The sequence below is a fragment of the Thamnophis sirtalis genome, unplaced genomic scaffold (assembly GCF_051295495.1).
Source record: "Thamnophis sirtalis isolate CommonGarterSnake01/CBP01778 unplaced genomic scaffold, rThaSir2_p1.2 scaffold_14, whole genome shotgun sequence".
NCBI lineage: Eukaryota > Metazoa > Chordata > Lepidosauria > Squamata > Natricidae > Thamnophis > Thamnophis sirtalis.
In genome coordinates, this window is record NW_028261394.1 from 12,760,528 (window position 1) to 12,781,993 (window position 21,466).

Genomic DNA, 21,466 nt, shown 5'->3' on the forward strand with positions numbered 1-21,466 from the left:
CTGACTGGCCATGCCCACCCCTCTCCTCCCAGGAGTTTCCACGCGGCCTGTTCATCATGCCGGGTAAGTGCAGGGCCCGCTTGGAGTTTCAGAACTGGGGGGGGGGGGGAACGGGCCTACCGGAGGTTCTGGAAGCCCGGAAACGGGCCTGTTTCTGGCCTCCGGAGCCTGGGGGAAGCAGTTTTCGTCCTCCCGGAGACCCAAGGAAAGACTCCGGAGCCTGGGGAGGGCGAAAAACACTGCCCCACCCATACCGTGGTGCAGGAGCCGAGTAAGCCACGCCCACCATGGCCATGCTCACCCAGCAATGGAGCATAGAAACCCACTGCTGCCAATACCACTTTATAAGGCCTTGGTAAGGCCACACTTGGAATACTGCATTCAGTTTTGGTTGTCATGATGTAGAAAAGATGTGGAGACTCTAGAAAGAGTGCAGAGAAGAGCAACCAAGATGATTAGGGGACTGGAGACCAAAACATATGAAGAACAGTTGCAGGAACTGGGTATGTCTAGTTTAATGGAAAGAAGGACTAGGGGAGACAGGATAGCAGTCTTCCAATATCTCATAGACGGTCCAGCTATCCATCTCTCAGCCTGGAGGGTGAAATTATACGCCTCAGACAGGGTTCGCAATTTGGGAGTCCTCCTGGATCCGCAGCTGACTCTAGAACATCATTTGTCGGCTGTGACCAGGGGGGCCTTTGCCCAGGTTCGCCTGGTGCACCAATTGCGACCCTACCTGGACCGGGAGGCCCTTCGGATAGTCACTCACGCCCTCGTCACCTCAAGACTGGACTACTGTAACACGCTCTACATGGGGCTGCCTTTGAAGAGTGTTTGAAGACTTCAGCTTGTCCAGAACGCAGCCGCGTGAGCGATTGTGGGTACACCCCGGTACACCCACGTCACACCTATCCTCCGCGAGCTGCACTGGCTGCCTATTGGTCTCCGGACACGCTTCAAGGTGCTAGTCGTTACTTTTAAAGCCCTACATGGTATCGGACCTGGTTACTTGAGAGACCGCCTCCTGCCAATTACCTCCCAAAGACCTATTAGATCCCACAGACTAGGCCTCCTCCGGATTCCATCTGCCAGCCAATGTCGGCTGGCAACTCCCCGAGGGAGGGCCTTCTCTGTGGCTGCTCCGGCCCTCTGGAACGATCTCCCTGTTGAGATCCGGACCCTTACCACACTTCCGGCCTTCCGCAAAGCAACTAAGACCTGGCTGTTCCGGCAGGCCTGGGGCTGAATTTTCCAGCCCCATCTGGGTTTACGACTGTTGCTCTATTTTAAATTGTCTTTTTTATTTTTATTTTGTATTTTGAGTCTCTCGGGAATAGGGCGGCATACAAATTAAATAAAACCTCAAACCTCAAACCTCAGGGGTTGCCACAAAGAAGAGGGAGTCAAACTATTCTCCAAAGCACCTGCAGGCAGGACAAGAAGCAATGGGTGGAAACTAATCAAGGAGAGAAGCAACTTAGAACTGAGGAGAAATTTCCTGACAGTGAGAACAATTAATCAGTGGAACAGCTTGCCTCCAGAAGTTGTGAATGCCCCAACACTGGAAGTCTTTAAGAAGATGTTGGATAGCCATTTGTCTGGAACGGTATAGGGTTTCCTACCTAAGCAGGGGTTGGAATAGAAGACCTCCAAGGTCCCTTCCAACTTTGCTATTGTATTATAAAGCCCACCCCTGAGTTAGACCTTCAGTGAACAGAGTCATTGGGTGTGTCGTTAAGCATTATTGTTTACCCAAGGCCTAGTTTGAATGTGTGGCTGGAAAGTCCTCCTTTCCTGCCGTTGAAGGGAAAGCTAGTCAAATGTAAGCTATGATTTCACAACGCACAAGCAGAGAAGACGGTGCCCTTACAAAAACATGGCTTATAAACAGCTATCTCATTTTGGATTAGCGATTTTCTGGCCTGTCCCTGTAGAAAGCAACACCCATAAACCACAAGGTACTTACAACAGCTCATTTAGTGACTGTTCAGAGTTACAGTGGCAATGGAAAAAAGTGACTTCTGACCATTTTTCACAGTTATGACCATGATCAGAATCCAGATGCTTGGCAACTGGTTCATATTGACGACATTTGCTGTGTCCAAAGATCACGTGGTCCCCTTTGGTGACCTTCTCACAAGCCAAGTCGACGGGGGAGCCTGATTCACTTAACAACCGGGTTACTAACTTCATCCACTACAGCGATTCACTTAACAACTGTGGCCAGAAAGGTCATAAAATGGGGCAAAACTCCCTGAACAAAAGCATCACTTAGCAACATGAATTCTGGCCTTCAATTGTGCTCATAGGTCAAGGAGTACTTGCACCTTAAGGCAGGAATGTCCCATAGGTTTTTTTTCCAAAGGGCAACTGGACATTCTTGGTTGGTTTTCCCCCCCCCTTTAATGTTTTACTTCTCATCCAAGAAGCTTCTTCAATTCTTAAAAGTATTGTTTTCAAATTAAAAAATAAATAAAGAAGTCCAACTGGCTTTTGGAAGAAAAAAAAAACCTTTGGGACAACCATGACCCAGAAGACTGAGAATCTCCATAATGGTAGCATGAGACTCTTGTCAGCATAAAGGGAAAGGTTCCCCTTGCACATATGTGCTAGTCGTTCCCGACTCTAGGGGGTGGTGCTCATCTCCATTTCAAGGCCAAAGAGCCAGAGTTATCCGAAGGCGTCTCCGTCGTCATGTGGCCGGCATGACTCAACACCGAAGGCGCACGGAACGCTGTTCCCTTCCCACCAAAGGTGGTTCCTATTTTTCCACTTGCATTTTTACGTGCTTTTGAACTGCGAGGTTGACAAAAGCTGGGACAAGTTAACAGGAGCTCACCCCGTTATGCGGCGCTAGGGATGTGAACCGCCAATCTTTCTGATCGACAAGCTTAGCATCTTAGGCGCTAAGCCACCACATCCCTCCTTTTACCTTGTCAGCATATGAGTTCCTAAATCCTGCAGCCATCCCCTCAACACACCCTTTCTCTTCTGAACTGAGAAAAGCCAACACCAAATGGTTTTGAGTAGTGGGTCTCCGTTTTGTCATTTTCAGCATGGCTTTCAAAGCCAATTTATTTTAGCAGAGTTTTTTTTCTCCCCAGCAGGACTTAGATTTATTTATTCTGCCACCTCCTCTAATGTATTTATGGCCTTCCTAGCAGCTGTACTATTGGTGTTGTAATTTTGCTTTTGTTTGGTTTTCATTTTGTGAGAGATACTTTGCACAAACAAGTTACCGCAAGCTATCTTCAGTTGGCCTCTGCTTGGAAACATGTGGATAAATTAATAAAAGAACCTTTATAAATGTAAGCCCAGAAATATGATTAGAGCCAAAGCTTTAATAGACCACTAAACACTGTACCACCTCCACCAATTTTTAAATTTCAATATTTGGCTTTTATCCTTTGGCATTTGGCTGAAGTCTACAGCCCACCGGTGCCTTATCTGCCTTTGCAAAATAATAATACTGCAAATGACTACAGATGAATAGCAATGTGGTGTTGAAATAAAGCTTTAAATACAAAGTTAAAAAGAAAAGGATTAAACTTTTAGAAGCTACTACCCCATAGAGCAGGGGTCCCCAACCTTTTGGACTTCAGGGATCACTAAATTCATAATTTAAAATCCCCCGCGGACCACTAATATGATCTGCCTAATGACCATCTGGGTGGGTGTGGCTAGGTTGTCATGTGACTGGGTGGGTGTGGCCAACTTGATGTCACTCACTCCGAGGGGTGCTTCGCAGCCTCTACACGCTGCTCCCCTCCCAGGCATTCCTCGCCTGCCCGCCTCGACTCCTTAGGGCCCCAACAGGAATCAGTTGCTGGAGCTAAGCAGCCACCGTGAGAAAGAAATGGCAAAACAGCTCAGTTCAAACTGGATCTGACCGAAAAGGAGGCTCAGCAGAAGCACCTCACTGAGGACTACAAGCATAGGCTTTCCAAGCAGAGGGAAGACCTGTGGAAGTGCAAGGCCAGGGACCGGCACCTGGAGGATCACTGAGCTGAGATGGTCAGCCAGTTCCAGGCCACGATGCAGTGCCACTGGAACGAGGCCCTCTGGCTCTTCACCACCAGTGGCTCTTCCCTCCAGCCTTCACCCAAAACCTCTCACCAGGAGGCCGAAGCAGACCCCAAGTCTGAATTTCTGCCCCCCTCCGACCCTTACAAAAAGACCCCGAAAGGGGAGACTCTTTGCAGCAACACAAGCGTTCATTGCATATATTCGTCCCAGGGACCGTAGTTTGAGGACCCCTGATTTAGTGCAATATAAAAAATGCAAATAATTTTTCTGCAGACCCCCAAAATTTTTCTTGCGTCCACGAAACACCAGTTGGAAACTGCTGCCATAGAGCCTGAAATTCTTGCTTTCTGAACCTGGAGATCACCCATTCGAATGTCACTCTGCCATAGCCTCCTTAAAATGGCTTCTCACTATTAACCTGGCTCATTTTTTAACCCCACATCTGCCATATGGAAGTTAACAGTACCGACCCATCCCGTGATACCAGGGCAATGTGGAACTGACGTTTTGGCTGGGTGTCTTACCATCTCGGCTGAATTTCACAAGGCTGTTCTGAGGAACAAAGGCATGACAACATCCTGAGCTCTATCAAGAAATTATTTGAAGCATAATGTATAAGAGTTTGTTCAGTGCTACGTAACGACGATAATGCCAATAGACCAGGATTCCTACGGTAATGACAAGTATTGGGTTCTACTCTTCTGAAAAAAAATCCCAGGATCCCATTTAAGGCTCTACAACATTGAACTTTTAACATAATCTTCACCTCTTTTTCCTTGTCAAGAACTTATTTTTGTCCTTAAAAAAATAAAAATAAACCCTAACTATCCTTTCTGCTATGGCAAATCTAGACAGCCTACTAAAAAGCAAAGATGTCACCCTGCCAACAAAAGTGTGTACAGTCAAGGCGATGGTTTTCCCAGTTGCAATGGATGGCTGCGAAAGTTGGACCATAAGAAAGTCTGAGCGCCAAAGAATGGAGGCCTTTGAACTCTGGTGCTGGAGAAGACTCCTGCGAGTCCCTTGGATTGCAAGGCCATCCAACCGGTCAGTCCTAGAGGAGATCAACCCTGACTGCTCTTTAGAAGGCCAGATTCTGAAGAGGAAACTCAAAGACTTTGGCCACCTAATGAGAAGGAAGGACTCCCTGGAGAAGAGCCTCATGCTGGGAACGATGGAGGGCAAAAGAAAAAGGAGACAACAGAGAATGAGCTGGCTGGAGCCACTGAAGCAGTGGGCGTGAACTTAAATGGACTCCAGAGGATGGTAGAAGACAGGAAGGCCTGGAGGAACGTCATCCATGGGGTCGCGATGGGTCGGACACAATTTCGCAATCAACAACAAATCCTTTCTAGCTTGAGAAAGAATTAAAAAGTGCCAAATTCACAGGCAGGGAAGTTTGGAGAGAGGCTATCCTCCTCATATGGAGTCAGTTCTTTGGTGATCACTTTGTTTTGATTGATCAACATGGCCGGTAAAATTAACATCCCCTTAAATATTATATTTATAGAAACATAAGGTTTCCATAGGCCTTGGATGATTTTTAATCCTTGCTGCTCAGGGCAGAAATCCTGGTATCATCCTAGGCCAGTAGTTGTCCAATCTTTTCTTGAAAGCCTCCAGGGATGGAATAACCACATCACTAGGAAGGCAAGCTAAGCTGTTCAATTGCTTCATTGCTCTGATGGCCAAGAAATTCCCCCTTATTCCAAGTTTGACTCTCCCTTTGTTAAGTTTCCATCGATTTTTACTCCTAACCTCTGGTAAATAAATCCACACTCTCTTCCCTGCGTCTCAAATATCAGAAGATGGTTATCGTGCCTTCTTTTCCTCCTTTTCTTTTTCAGGTTAAACATGCCTAATGCAGCTCAGGGAGGAACAATTCATTCCCATGTTCTCAACACTGTACCTTTAATAATGCAGGGCAAAATTGCGCCGGTCTATTTGAAAGCTATAGCACATGGCTAGCTTAGGTTTAGTCTATAGCAGGGGTGTCAAACAGGCTCCCGAGCTCCGTTTTAGGCTGCCACGGCCTCCTGCAACCCTCTGCCAGTGAAGACAGAGCTTGGGAAGGGCCACATACGGCCCTCCTAAGCTCCATTTTTGCTGGCAGAGCACTTGGGCGACCACAGGTGCTCCCCTGAAACAGGAGTGATGCCAAGCAGGTCACGCCCCCCCAGCCACACTCACACGCACCCGAGGTCAAACACAACACTGATGCGGCCCTCAAAATATTTACAGACCCCTCGCATCCTGGACATAAATTGTTTCAACTCCTATCCTAGAGCAGTGTTTCTCAACCTTGGCAACTTGAAGATGTCTGGACTTCAACTCCCAGAATTCCCCAGCCAGCGAATGCTGGCTGGGGAATTCTGGGAGTTGAAGTCCGGACATCTTCAAGTTGCCAAGGTTGAGAAACACTGTCCTAGAGCACTGCACACCAAGACAACTAGACATAAGGACAGTTTTTTTCTCATCCCTCTGCTAAACAAATAATTCCCTCACAACTGTCAAACTATTCACAAAGGCTGCATTACTATTAGTCTTCTCATCGTTCCTATCACCCATCTCCTCCCACTTATGACTGCACTTTGTTGTTTGTATCCTTATGGTTTATTGATATTGTTTCCTGATTGCTTATTTGTAGCCTATGACTATCATTAAGTACTGTACCTTATGATTCTTAACGAATGTCTTTTTATATACACTGAGAGCATCTGCACCAAAAAGAAATTCCTTGTGTGTCCAATTGCACTTGGCCAATAAAGAATTTTATTCTATTCTATTCTATTCTTTCCTAATTTCATTCTATTCTATTCTCAATGAAATCGAGTCTATAGTCTGTCAGAATAGCCAGATCCTTCTCATAAGACCTACTCCCAAGAGATCTTTCTTCAATTAGAATGAGAAAAGATTTTGTTTATTATACATGCCTTAAAGTATTTTTTAAACTATACTTGCCTTTTGTCTTTGCTCTTAGTACGGTATTTGTCTTTATAGGGGTGGGGGGAAAGAACTGTCAGATAAATGATGAAGGTAGAGAGTAGTTTTCTCCCCTAGACTCAAGCCAAGCAAATAGCATGATTCTCTTTCACCTTGCAACATAAAGGAACCATGAGAATGAATTTGTATGACTCAAATTGTGCAAAGGAACAGGAAATGCTGCGGCGACCAACAATTTTCAAAAATTAACAAGAAGGCAACAGGCTTTGGTGTGCTTGGAAAAGAAAACTAAACGCAGACCCTTACAAATCTTATTTTAAGGAAAAATATGAAAAAGCAATGTTACTTGACCACTCAGAGGTAACACTGTGACTGTAGCCAAATTTTTAAAGTATAAAATATTTCTTTGGCATTGTTAGATGACTTAATGAACGATGCAGCAGCCTTACTTCCTGGATAGTTTGTCCCATTATTGCTAATTCTTCATTCATGCCTTTATTGAATCCTCATCTCAAAATATGTACTGGCTATTGTTTTCTAACTTATAAAAGGGAAAAAATATTAGAAAGATATACAAAGAAAAGATGGCCTCCTTTAGATCAAACTTGCAACTTTTATGCCCAGACTACAGAGCTGTGAGAATTCACAGTTAATTGCATAGCAGGCCACATGGATATAAGAAGAGTATTAATTTGCATAGCATTTTACACAGCAATAACCCCAGGAAAAAAAATAGCATTTTCTTAATGGGAATGATGCATTCAATTTTCAGACAAGGTAGAGAGGTACATAACTTCTCTTTAGATCATCTGGAATCTCAAGCAACCTTGCCATCTGGTAGCTCAAGCCAGCTTTTAAAATCCCATTGATACCTATAGCTGAACTATAGTAAACAATGAAAACTGAACATCTCATGTTAAGTTTGTAGCTAAAGTTACATTGATGTAACAAATCACCCAGGGAAATACTTTGAATAATCTGAAAAGATACACAAATATTTATTATCTAGCTTATCTATATTTAACGCCACAACACCCAGACGTATCGCTTTCATGATGTAACAACTGTAGAAAACGTAACTAATTTTTGTGCTACTGCAAGTAACACCATATATATATATTTTTACAATTCTTATTGGCAGAAAAATATAGTGGTTTTCTTTTTTTAAATGCTAATGAAATTCATCCTTCCTGGATCTGAGATGGCACAAAACAGTTTTCTCAGATGTGGGCAATCAAAGCTAATAGTCATTTGGAGGTTCTGAAAAGCTGTAAATAAGATTTTTTTCCCCCTTGAATTTTGAATTCTCACTGAATTCATCTTGGACTTGGCATGTTGATTTGATCTGCCAAGCTTTGAAGGCAGCATGGAATTCCTGATCTCAAATTTTCAGATAGGTTTTATTTTTTTTAAAAAGAGAAAATGCCATTAAATTGAAAAACTTGAGGCTTATCGAAAGGTACTGGATATGATACAGATTGCAGCAGTTTTACAAATGCATGCAGCGGGACTTCCCCCAAAGGTCCTACCCACTCTATGAAACATCCTTTCTTTAACCATAACCAGTTTTATGACGCCAGCTTGACTAGAAAGAAAATGAGCCACAAAGCCCCCTCCAACTATCCAAGTTTCTTTGTTAAGCAGAGCCCCTGAATCTGTTCCTTCCACGGACAGCCCAAATGCAGGAACTCAGGATTGTTATCTAATGATGGCATCTATCATTGCATGTATTATGTGCTGTGCAACATATATGATGTTGCACAAGCCCAATCACTAGCAAAGCAAAGCTTAGAGGGATCATTATTTTGGCATAGGAGAAACTAAGCAAATACCCCCCCTCCTCCTTTGGGTCCGGTGCCCCCCTTCCACATCCCGAATATCTGCCACGAGGATATAACCACCCAGGAAATTCACAAAGCTGCCAGGATGCAGGAAACCGAAACCATTTTTTACCCATTCTTCTTTTGCAACCTATTTTTCACTCCTGACCCTGCATTGGAAGCAAAGCCGGGATCCTTTCCAACTCACCATGGTTTGATGGGAAGTGTCCATCCAAGATTAGCGAGATCCCCCGGGTTTCCTCGGATGGGGATTTTTTGGGGGGGAGGTGGGGGAGGTTTGGACCCAGCTCAGGTCATGGTTTCTCGGGAGGACTTTCTTCCTCCATGAGGAAGGAAGAAGAATTAAAAATAATAAAAGGCCCCTTGAAGAAGCTACCTTTTCCCCTAGACTGGGGGCTTCAGGGACCCATCAAAACAGGCGCAAGCAGCAGCCAGGAAAAAAAAAAGAAATAATAGGGGTTTATTTATTTAAAAAGCCTCAACTTGGCCCAAGGTTTCATTTTAAAAGGAGCCCATGCAATAAAATAAAGAAGGGGGGTGGGTGGGAAGGGGGTCAGCCTATAGGGGGGCTCCTCCCATGGGGGGGCAGGGGCCTCCAATAAGAGGGGGTCTTGGAGGGGGCAGAATAACGGGATTTAATGGGGAGGGGCTCTGCTTGAAGTGGGGGGGGTTACCTGTCTTCTGGGGTAGAGGGTGGGATTGGCCTAATGGGGTGGGTGGGTGGGGGTCTCTCCTCGCTAGCCCCCTCCTGCTCCTCCTCCTTCTTCCTCGCAGCCCCTGCCTTGGCAACCGCCCCCAAATCCGGACTTCCGCCTCTCCTTCGTCTTCCTCTCTGGTGGCGGTGGTGGTGGGGAAATGGCCACGCCCACGCCCCGCCCCCTCCGCGGGCTCGCCCTCCCTTGCTTTCCGCTCGCCTGCCTGACTTCCGGAATCCAACCGCACCGGAAACGACCCACTCAAGCCGGCCTCCCCGCGGGCGCACGGCCGGGCCTCTCTTTCTTTCTCTCACTCTCTCTCTGCCGGAAGTGGCGGGGGCGCGCGGGGAAAAGAGGCCGCGCGGAGAAAGAGGCCGCGCGGGCGCGCTTAACGCTCGCTCGCGAGACGAAGCCCCGCCCCCAAAGCTCTCTCTCTCTCTCTCTCTCTCTCTCTCTCTCTCTCTCTCTCACACACACACACACAAACCACACCCCCTCCCTCCAGTGGGCATGCGTAGTGGGATCCACATTCTTCCCGCCAAAATAGGGAGCGGGGTTTTTTTTCACCTTGAAGCCTCGACTTAATCGAGAGCTGTAATAAAAGAATAATAAAAACGACACATCGTTTAAAATTAATAAAATTAATAAACACATTTATCCATTTATTTAATAAATAGGATTATTCAATGTATTTATTGATTAAATCAAAAGATTTAATTAATATGTCTAAGATTAAAATAAAGTGATAAAATTAATAAATAAATTTATCCATTTATTTAATAAATATAATTATTCAGTGAATTCCTTGATTGAATAAAATGACATTTAATTAAAATGTCTTAAGATTAATTACATGTAAAATATGATCAGAACTAAAATTAGTTAAAACAATTAAAATATGACACATTTTAAAATAAAGTGATAAAATTAATAAATTTATCCATTTATTTAATAAATAGAATTATTCAGTGAATTCCGTGATAGAATAAAATGACACTGAATTAAAATGTTTTAAGATTATTAATTACATGTAGTTAATATGTAAATTACATGTAAAATATGATCAGGACTAAAAATAGTTAAAACCATTAAAATATGACACATTTTAAAATAAAGTGATAAAATTAATAAATTAATCCATTTATTTAATAAATAGAATTATTCAATGTATTCATTGATTAAATCAAATGACATTTAATTAAAATGTCTGATTAAAATAAAGTGATAACATTAATAAATAAATGTATCCATTTATTTAATAAATAGAATTATTCAATGTATTCCTTGATTAAATAAACTGGCATATTTAATTAAAATGTCTTAAGATGATTAATTAAATGTAAAATATGATCAGGACTAAAATTACTTAAAATAAATAAAATATTAATAGCTTCAGTTTAAATAACATTGCAGTATTATTAAATAATTAATTTTTACATTGTACCTACTGTTAGACTACAAATTTAAATGTTAAGTAATATCTTACCAAGACTAAAATTGAAATATTTATTAAAATATTAAATAAGTGTTAATATTATAGTATTACTAAGTATGTTAACTAAAATATTGATTAAAATTTGATAAAATATTAAAATGATAATTTATTATTGGTTTCAATATGTTTGCATAATGAATTTAATATTTAAAGTGTTATCAAAACTATAAACATTAAAATATTGAGAAATTAATTAAAAATTAGCTTGAATTGAATGGAAAACTGGGATGTCAAGCAAATAAATAAACAATAAACGAACAAATCAATAAATAAAACTTCTCCAATGGGTTTTACTGGTAGTCCTCACTTAATGTCCCTCATTATGGCTGGCAACTGTGTCATTAAGCAGTATATTTACAATGAACAAATAAATAATAAACATGCACTAAAATTACTGCAGAAATTTAGACATTAAAAAAGCAGGATCTTGTAAATAATCCTCATGTTTTTATAAACATCCGCCCTTATGTTTGATTGTGGAAAATTCAACTCGTCTATCTGTGCAAAAGGCTGAAAAAACTTTTTAGCTGACCTAGAAGACCTTTTTTAAAGCCTGTACTATTTTTATTTGTTGATTAATTAATTTATTAAATATGCATGTTGTTCATCTCACCACCAAGCAACCCTTTTACAATGCACCTTGCTTTACTTAGACTAGAAGATAAATCTGACCAAAACCAGATTCACAAACCTTCCTTTTTTGGGTCAAGTTTTTTATTTTATATTGTTTATACATATCAATGTGTGAATGATGTGATACCTGAGTATCATACTTTTCAATACAGATAGACATGGTATTATTACTCATAATTATTACATTTCATTTTCATTATTTAATATTACCGGTATATACCCATATCTTTTATTACTGCTCTTCAGTTCTAAACCTTCTTCTTATTTTTCATATACCTTAATATATACATATACTATATTTCCCCTCTTATTTCTATCTCTATTTTAACTCCCCCCTCCTTCACTATTATGTTTCCTATCACTATTCCAATCCTCTAATCCATATAATTCTACTATTAATACACATGTTTACATTAAAATATATTCATACTTCCTAATTTCACCCTCAATGACCCATGGAAAGACAAAACCTGTTACCCAGAGGTTGGTCCACTAGCCACTAAAACAGCAATTCAAAAATGTACAGATAAGCAGATATACTCCAAGGATTATGTGAAATCATAGTTTGCCCCTGGCAAATGCAGTATAAAGAAACTGGAGGAGGATGTCGCCATGAACTGGTTTCGATTTGCAGTTGAAAAATGATACAGATGTTGATTTCACAGGAATTGCTAGGGCTAAATCTTTGCATCCATTCCCCAAGGCAACTTGAAGAATAACTGTGCCATGAAGAGTGGGAGAGAAATTTAGCATATTGTTAAGGAGGTGGCCATGACGGCAGGACTTTGCAGTTTTGCAAGCATGAAAATGTCATCAATTTCCCAGATGGAGAAGAACATCCTGTGCTGAACACAGAGATTGCATCAGATTGCACCTCTCTTATTTTTTCCATTTTTTAAAAATGCTGAGACACAGTTGGAATCCTAAGGCTGCAAAAGTTTAGTAAAATGACTGAAATTCAAGAGAGAGAGAAAATACTACTTAACATGAAGTCAGACTTTTGGAATGTTTGAGAGACTGTGATTCTCTGAGATTCCAAAGAGGAAAATAGCAAAGCAGATGATAGAAAAACATTGGGGCAGCCACAAACTTAAGTGAATTGGGTTTTGAGTATGGCTATCAGATCTAAGGGAGCCCGTTTGGTGTAGTAGTTAAACATACAGAGGGATGCGGTCAGCAGTTTGACAGTTTGAATCCATAGTGCCGCGTAATAGAGTGAGCTCCCATTACGTGTCCCAGCTTCTGTCAACCTAGCAGTTCGAAAGCATGTAAAAATGCATGTGGAAAAATAGGAGCCACCTTTTGTGGGAAGGTAACAGTGTTTCGTGTGCTTTCAGCATTAGTCATACTGGCCACATGACCACGGAGACATCTTTGGACAGTGCTGGCTCTTCGGCTTTGAAACGGAGATGAGCACCGCCCCCTAGAGTCAGGAACAACTAGCACATATGCGCGAGGCAGGGGTGGGTTTCAACCGGCTCGCGGCAGTCCCTGCGAACCGGTTGGTCGGCGAACCCGGAAGTAAGTAACTTCCGGGAACGGCGACTGGCCCACCCGCCCGCCCGCGCTCCTTACCCGGTTTTGACGAGTTCTGCGCTTCCACGCATGCGCAGGACACATACAGCGCCTCCATGATCCTCCAGAAGCAGCTGGAGCATCGCACAGATGCTAATACGCATGTGTGCGCCACGCACGTGCACGAGGACGCCGCCGGCCCCATTCCAACCAAACCGGTTGGAACGGGGCGAGAAACCCACCCCTGGCGCGAGGGGAACCTTTACCTTTAAACATACAGAATATAGAATAACCGAGTTGGAAGGGACCTTGGGTGTATTCTAATCCAACCTCCTGCTCAAGCAGGAGATCCTATACCATCCCGGAAGAGATGACTATCCATCTCTTCTTAAAAACCTCCAGTGATGGAGCACCAGTGGTGGGATTCAGCCAGTTTGCACCTATTCGGGAGAACCGGTTCTTAACTTTCTAAGAGGTTCAGAGAACCAGTTGTTGGAAGAAATCTTCTTTTGGTTTTTTTCTACTTTATAGGGCTAATCCTGTAAGGAAGGCAGGAAGGAAACATTCTGGTGTTGTTTCTAGCCTAATCTTTATTGCCCTGCTTAGAGAAACTGCCTCTCCTGTTAACCCTTATTACATTGTAACAGCTCAGGCAAAGTGCCCATCAACCTGAGTAATGTTGAGTTAACCACGCCCACACAGTCACATGACCACTAAGCCCCGCCTACCCACCTGGTCATTAGGACAGAGAACCGGTTGTTAAATTATTTGAATCCCACCACTGTGGAGCACCCATACCTTTTGGGGGCAAACTGTTCCACTGATTAATTGTACTCACTGTCAAGAAATTTCTACTTATTGGAATAGAAACTAAGACTGAGTTCTATAAGTAATCCTTGACTTAACAACTGTAATGGAGCCTATAACTGTCAATAAATCATGATGGTCTTAGGTTGAGGCACCCATGTAAGTGATCTTATTTTGTGATTTTTATTTGTGACAGTCGTAAAGCGAGTCCATTTATTCCACTGGAAACCACCAATCGTGATTGTCAATCATCCTATGACTATGGAATGATGGAACTTCCGCTCACATGTTCTTGTTCCTGCAATCAGCAGAGGTGAAGATTGACTCCATTGACTGTAACAACAATGAACAAGATGACCACAGGATGGAAGCAGTTTTCTGTGTCTCTTTACTGCCATCTAATGGTACACTGATATTTTGCAGTAATCCTATTCTTGAGCTTTTTTCCTCAACTGCTGCATAGTACTCCTGAAAAAGATGAGATTTTCTATCCGATTTTCAGCTTCTGAGCCATTATCTCATTTGCAAAAGCTCCTGATATAAATTTAAAGCATTTTTATAACGATTCTCTCCAAATTGCATGTTGCAGAACTTCAAGTGGATCCATTGGAATCCAATCAAGCGAGTCATGGTGCTAAGAATAGGATTCAGAAAAAGCATCCAAGAGGATCAAAGAGGATCATTCTGGCTTGGCAATTAAAGACGATTTTGTAATGAAAAAGGATTATATTTTTTTATAAACCCTGATGCCTAAGTAGTCCAATCTTTAAAAGCCCGGAGGAACATTCCATTAAAGAGAACATCCCACAATTGTTCTGGAAACTGGTTAAAATTAAGCATCAGATAAAACATCTTTTATTGGCAAGAGTTTCACATATGGTCTGGAAATAAGACAATCTGGCTATTTTTAACAAAGCCATGTCAGGTCCAACCCCTCAAATTATACAATTTTGGACTGCACAATCATGGTTCTCTTCCTTACTTCCTACAACACATAATCCATAATATGATTTGTTTATTTTTGGCAATGTGTAGATTCAGCCTACTATGAATTAGAATCCATCATTCATGGCAGAATAGAATAGAATAGAATAGAATCCTTTATTGGCCGTGTGATTGGACACATAAGGAATTTGTCTTTGGTGCAGATGATCTCAGTGTCCATAAAAAGACAAGATACATTCGTCACGAATCATAAGGTACAACACTTAATGATAGACGTTGGGTACAAATAAGCAATCAAATCATATTAGGAAACAATCAATATAAATCATAAGGATACAAGCAACAAAGTTATAGTCATACAGTCATAAGTTGGAGGAGATGGGTGATAGGAACAAGAAGAAGATTAATAGTAATTAATGGATAGTATTCTATTCTGTGTTAAATCTTGGAAATATTCCACAATGATAGTAGGAAGATATGGTTAGTGAAGTCCTGGAACTGGGCAGAGATGGCAAAATTAACAGCTCTCATTAGAGAAAAGATATTAATGAACTTCAACAGTAACTGGAACTATTTGGTGGACATTTTGCGAGAAATAGGAAAAAAAACAACCCAAATTATGACATGTGGATTTGATTATGGGTAAAAAAAACTACTGATTGTTGGGAAAGTTGTTTCTATGATGCAGCCCTAAATTAAGAGCTGGATTTAAGTTTTATTTCTATCCTTTGTAACAGAAGTTGGAAGTAACTTTCTTTTTATGCTTTATTTATTTATTTATATATTTATTTATTTATAAAGCTTTTGTTTTCAGCACTCCTATGCTCTATCTTTCTCTTTATTCATTCTCTTTATTATTCTTTTTGGCTATTTATGCATGTTAGTTTTTTATGTTCTATAAAACTTAATAAAGTTATTTTTTATATAAAAGATACCCATCTTCTAATGCAGTGTTTTTCAACCTTTTTTGTGCAAAGGCACACTTTTTTCATGAAAAAAATCACGAGGCACACCACCATTAGAAAATGTTTAAAAAATTTAACTCTGTGCCTATATTGACTATATATAAAGTGTTTTTCCCACGGCACACCTTACACTATGTCACGGCACACTAGTGTGCCGCGGCACAGTGGTTGAAAAACACTGTTCTAATGTATCTGTGACTGTTCTCAGCTAGATGGCAGCACCCAGCTAATCTTGGCTGCTCTCAAAAGTCTGCGTAGAGTTGGGTTGGTTAGGAGGCTTTCAAGGAATTTCAGGGCTGTAGACTACATTTGTTCTTTTTGTGTCTTCTGATCAATGTTGAGTCTTGAACAAGCCCCTGTAATATTTTTTGGCTAGATTTTGGAAGTGATTGGACAATTCCTTCTTCCTTCTTGGCTGGCCTAGGGAATTCTGGAATTTGAAGTTCCCAATCTTAAAGTTGCCAAGGTTGAGAAACACTGCTCTAGACCAAACTGGATAATGATGATGATGATGATAGAGAATGAGGAGGAGGAGATGTGTAGGAAGTTAGCACCTTTCTCTTAGAAAAATGAAATATACTAGAAAATATTAAAAAGGCAGAATACTATATTTCCCTGGATGAGAGATGGAGAAACATGTTTTTAGGGCAGAAAACAGACTCATTCTTAATAGCCCACACTATCCTCAATAGCCCACAGCAAATGTTCGCACTTAAGAGCTAAAGAGATAGCTAGGTTGGTGATGGCGAATCTATGGTGCCATAGGTGGCACGCACAGCCCTCTCTGTGGGCATGCGCGCCATTGCTAGCTGGTCTTCATAAGCTCTGGAGCGTGGGAAAAGGGCCTAAAAAGGGCCAAAACCCAAAATGGCCTGAAAAACAGCCTGAAAATTGCCGAAAAACGGCCTGGAAATGGCCTGAAAACAGCTCGAAAATGGCCTGAAAACAGCCTGAAAAATGCCCCCAAAACAGGCGTGCACATGCCAGTTAGCTGGTCTTTCCAGGACTCCGGCGCATGCACATGAATGCCTGTTCTGGTTTGGGCACTTGGTGCCAAAAAGCTTCACCATCACTAGAGCTAGGTCTATTCATAGGCAAATGTCCTCACCCAAGACCCAACAAAGGTAGGATTAGCCCTCTATCCATCTAGCAACAGAACTCACCACATGGTGCCTGGGGAGATGACATCACCCAGCAAGATTCAACCAAGCTTGGGACTCAGGACACTACAAAGTTACCCCTGCATGGCCCCGTGGGATTCTGACAACCAATCAGAATACATTTCTTACACAGGAACAGGAAGCTCCAAGGCGGGGCCCAAGAGGGGGTATAAATATATCCCTCTCTCCATTCCCTGTGCCTTTTCTTTGCCCAGGACCAAAAAACCTATGTGATCCTGTCCCCCATTAAACCAACTTTCCAAGCAGTCTCCATGTTTCCAGTGTCTTTCTTGCCACTTGGAACTGAACCCAGATGCACATTTCTTCCAACAGTACATGAACAATAAATTGACTTAACTGGAACGTAATGCGTAGTCCCGATTCTTTGGGCCTAACAGTTATGCCCTTCTGAAAGCATCGACCCCCAGCTGCATTAAAGTACAATCTGCTCCTCTGCAAAGTGAAATTGTTAATTTAGGAAGCTTCCACCCCATTGCACAGCCCCTAGTAGCAGTGATGAAATCCAGCAGGTTTTGACAGGTTCTGGAGAACCGGTAGCGGAAATTTTGAATAGTTCAGAGAACTGGCTGGGGTGGGTTGGGAATGGAGATTTTGCAGTATCCTTCACCTGCCACGCCCACCAAGCCATGCCCCCCAAGCCACACCCACAGAACTGGTAGTAAAAAAGAATTGAATTACATCACTGCCTTGTAGCAGTGGTCAGCCCACCTAGATATACTGCATAAAAATCTCCCCAGTTATTTCATGGACAGGGCATAGAACAGAGCCAAGCAGGGCCATCCATGAACCCCCCCCCCCCAACAGCTCTTAAAACCTCCCCATTTCTCCTAAAAAAACATGGCTTTTTTTTTTGAGCTCTGCTTTGTGTTTTTCGCATGGAAGGCAGAAGTGATAAGAATGAAGCCAGTGAAGAAGAAAGAACACCTGTGATAACCTTGCTGGGGGCACCTGCGGTTTGCAAATTTGCTGGAGTTGGGCAGAAACGGATCCAGACCATGCTGATTTATAGAATAAAGAATAACAGAGTTGGAAGGGACCTTGGAGGTCTTCTATTCCAACCCCCTGCTTAGGCAGGAAACCCTATACCACTTCAGAGCAGTGGTGGATTGCTACTGGTTAATACTGGTTCGAGTGAAATGGTAGTGGAAATTGTGACTGGGTTGGTGAACCGGTATGGATGGCAGGCTGGCCGCACCCCTGAACCAGTTCCCCAGTCACCCATGCTGTTGCTGGCATGTTTTTTAGTCCTTTTATAATTTATAGGCAACTGTGCACATATGCACGCACAGAGAACCAGCAGCATCGCCATCAGCAATCCCCCACCTGCTTTAGACAAATGGTTATCCAACCTCTTCTTGAAAACCTCCAGTGTTGGAGCATCCACAGCTTCTGGAGGCAAGTTGTTCCACTGGTTAATTGTTCTCACTATCCCACTATCCTTAGTTCTAGGTTGCTTCTCTCCTTGATTAGTTTCCACCCATTACTTCTTGTCCTGCCCTCAGTTGCTTTGGAGAATAGTTTGACTCCCTCAATTTTTAACATTTACTTTTTCTAGGTTTATAATTTGCCCTAAGTGATAAAGAGATTGGTTTAGGGTCTTAGCATGCTGTATAACACCAAATTTCCCAGTCTTGTATTTTAAAAACAAAAGTTTGGTTAAAATATCTACTAGTTTAAATAATACCATCAAACAAGGTTTGGTCCTTCCTTCCTTCCTTCCTTCCTTCCTTCCTTCCTTCCTTCCTTCCTTCCTTCCTTCCTTCCTTCCTTCCTTCCTTCTTCCCTTCCTCCCTCCCTTTTCAGTTCTTTCTTTCTTTTCTCCCTCCCTCCTCAGCTCTTTCCTTCCTTCCCACCTCCCTCCCTCCCCAGCTCTTTCCTTCCTCCCTTCCTCCCTCTTCAGCTCTTTCTTTCCTCCCTCCCTCCCTCCTCAGCTCTTTCCTTCCTCCCTCCCTCCCTCCTCAGCTCTTTCCTTCCTTCCTTCCTTCCTCCCTCCCTCCCCAGCTCTTTCCTTCCTTCCTTCCTTCCTTTCTTCCTCCCTGCTGAGCTCTTTCTTTCCTCCCTCCCTCCTCAGCTCTTTCCTTCCTTCCTTCCTTCCTTCCTCCCTCTCTCCTCTGCTCTTTCCTTCCTTCCTTCCTCCCTCCCTCCCTCCTCAGCTCTTTCCTTCCTCCCTGCCTCTTCAGCTTTCTTTCCTCCCTCACTTCCTCCCTCCTCAGCTCTTTTCTTCCTTCCTTTCTCCCTCCCTCCCTCCCTCCCTTTCTCCCTTTCCATTTATACCTCACCCAAACTCCAAAATGCTGGTTTTAAATTTTCCCCATAATTCAGAGTTCACAAGACTACCCAAGACTAAATTCCTTTTTGGAACTGGTTCCCAATTTCAGGAGGAAACCGCCCCCCCATCCCATCCCATTATTCTATTCTGAGAGTTAGGTAGGTTTTTTTTTTCTTTCCATTTTTTCTGTTGGGTAATCTCCCGAGGCTTTCAATATCCTTGGAAAACATTGAGGTCCTAAAAGGACTTGTGCTAATGGGGAACATCCGCAAGGCGGGGGGGGGGGGGAAGAGAAGGAGAAAATGGTCTAAGTAGCTCAGGAAGAGACTGGGGCCAAAGACATTCTGTTGTCCTTGAAGGACACTCCTTTCATCTTTGAAAGGAAACCTGAGAACTGAACCCTCCTGATTGGACAGTCCAAGAATTTTGTGTCTCCAGGCTGCGTCTCATTAAATCTATAAGGTAGATCAGTAAGAGCATTCCTATTTTGCAGACAAAATCATTAAAAGGAGGAAAGAGATGGAAGACAATCCATGCAAATCACCGTGATGTAATCCAGGGGTGAAATTAAGCAGGTTCTGACAGGTTCTGGAGAACTGATAGCTGACATTTTGAGTAGTTCAGAGAACCGACAAATGCCACCTCTGGCTGGCCCCAGAGTGGGATGGGAATGGAGATTTTGCAGCCTCCTTGCCCCAGGAGTGGGGTGAGAATGGATTTTGCTAGGTTGGCAGAAGCTGGGACAAGTAACGGGAGCTCACTCCTTTATGGGGTGCTAGGGATTCGAACCGCCAAACTGCCAACCTTTCTGATCGACAAGCTCAGCATCTTAGCCCCTGAGCCCCCATGTCCCTTGGCTTCATAGATATCATTAAATTCCAATATCACTGATTTAATTTTGGTTCCCTGCGTTCATATAATATAACCCTTGTGCGATTTGTGGGTCCTGATATTGACGGCACAACACGCCAACCCACCAGTTGTCACTTATTCAACAAGCCCTGATTAAAACGAATCCCAGCTTAGGGTAATCATCAGTAGTGAATTTTTTTTTTTTACTGCTGGTTCTGTGGGTGTGGCCTGGTGGGCGTGGCTTGGTGGGCATGGCAGGGAAATGATACTGCAAAATCCCCATTCCCTCCCCACTCTGGGGCCAGCCAGAGGCAATATTTTCTGGTTCTCTGAACTACTCAACATTTCTGCTACCGGTTCTCCAGAACCTGTCAGAACCTGCTGGATTTTACCCCTGATTTTAGGCTTATATACTGCCCCATAGCACTTTATAGCACTCTCTGATTGTTTACAATGTCAGCATTATTTGTATATTGGCCCCAAGAATCTGGGTCCTCATTTTACCCACCTCAGAAGGATGGAAGGCTGAGTCAACCTTGAGTCCCATCAAGATCAAACTCCAGGCTGTGGCAGAGTTTGCCTGCAATACTGCACTCTAACCACTGTGCCACCAGGGCTAATGGATATTGGTCACATTTCATTGACCTGAGACTTCATGCACAGAAAGTTTACCTTACCTGTCCCTGAGGTGACAATGAACTGTTGGAGTCCAGTGGTGTGCAGCAGCTGCCAAAAAAATAAACAGTTCTAGGCTGCATCAACAGAGGGATAGAATCAAGATCACCTGAAGTGTTAATACCACTTTATAATGCCTGGAATCCTGCATTCAGTTTTGGTCTCCACGATGTAGAAAAGATGTGGAGACTCTAGAAAGAGTGCAGAGAAGAGCAACGAAGAGGATTACGGAACTGGAGACTAAAACATATGAAGAACGGTTGCAGGAACTGGGTATGTCTAGTTGAATGGAAAAAAGGACTAGGGGAGACATGATAGCAGTCTTCCAATATCTCAGGGGTTGCCTCAAAGAAGAGGGAGTCAAGCTGTTCTCCAAGGCACCTGAGGGGTAGAACAAGAAGCAATGGGTGGAAACTAATCAAGGAGAGAAGCAACTTAGAATTGAGAAGAAATTTCCTGACAGTGAGAACAATTAATCAGTGGAACAGAAGTTGCCTCCAGGAGTTGTGAATGCCCCAATGCTGGAAGTCTTTAAGAAGATGTTGGATATTCATTTGTCTGAAATGGTATAGGGTTTCCTGCCTAGGTAGGGGGTTAGACTAAAAGACCTCCAAGGTCCCT

The 21,466-nt window shown here is 42.7% G+C and overlaps 1 protein-coding gene across 3 annotated transcripts in view; it reads right to left on the reverse strand.

Annotated features, from left to right (window-relative positions):
• XPO6 (exportin 6) overlaps positions 1–9,643 on the reverse strand; it is a 70,314-nt gene extending 60,671 nt beyond the window's left edge. For 2 of the 3 annotated variants that reach the window (XM_087701772.1, XM_087701771.1), the window contains exon 1: positions 9,001–9,642. In XM_087701772.1, the coding sequence (XP_087557898.1) occupies positions 9,001–9,024 (24 nt within the window). In that variant the 5' untranslated portion in view covers positions 9,025–9,642. Of the gene's footprint in view, positions 1–9,000 lie in introns of all 3 variants that reach the window. The other variant, XM_087701773.1, reaches the window with a different exon arrangement.
• Positions 9,644–21,466: the final 11,823 nt, after the last annotated feature.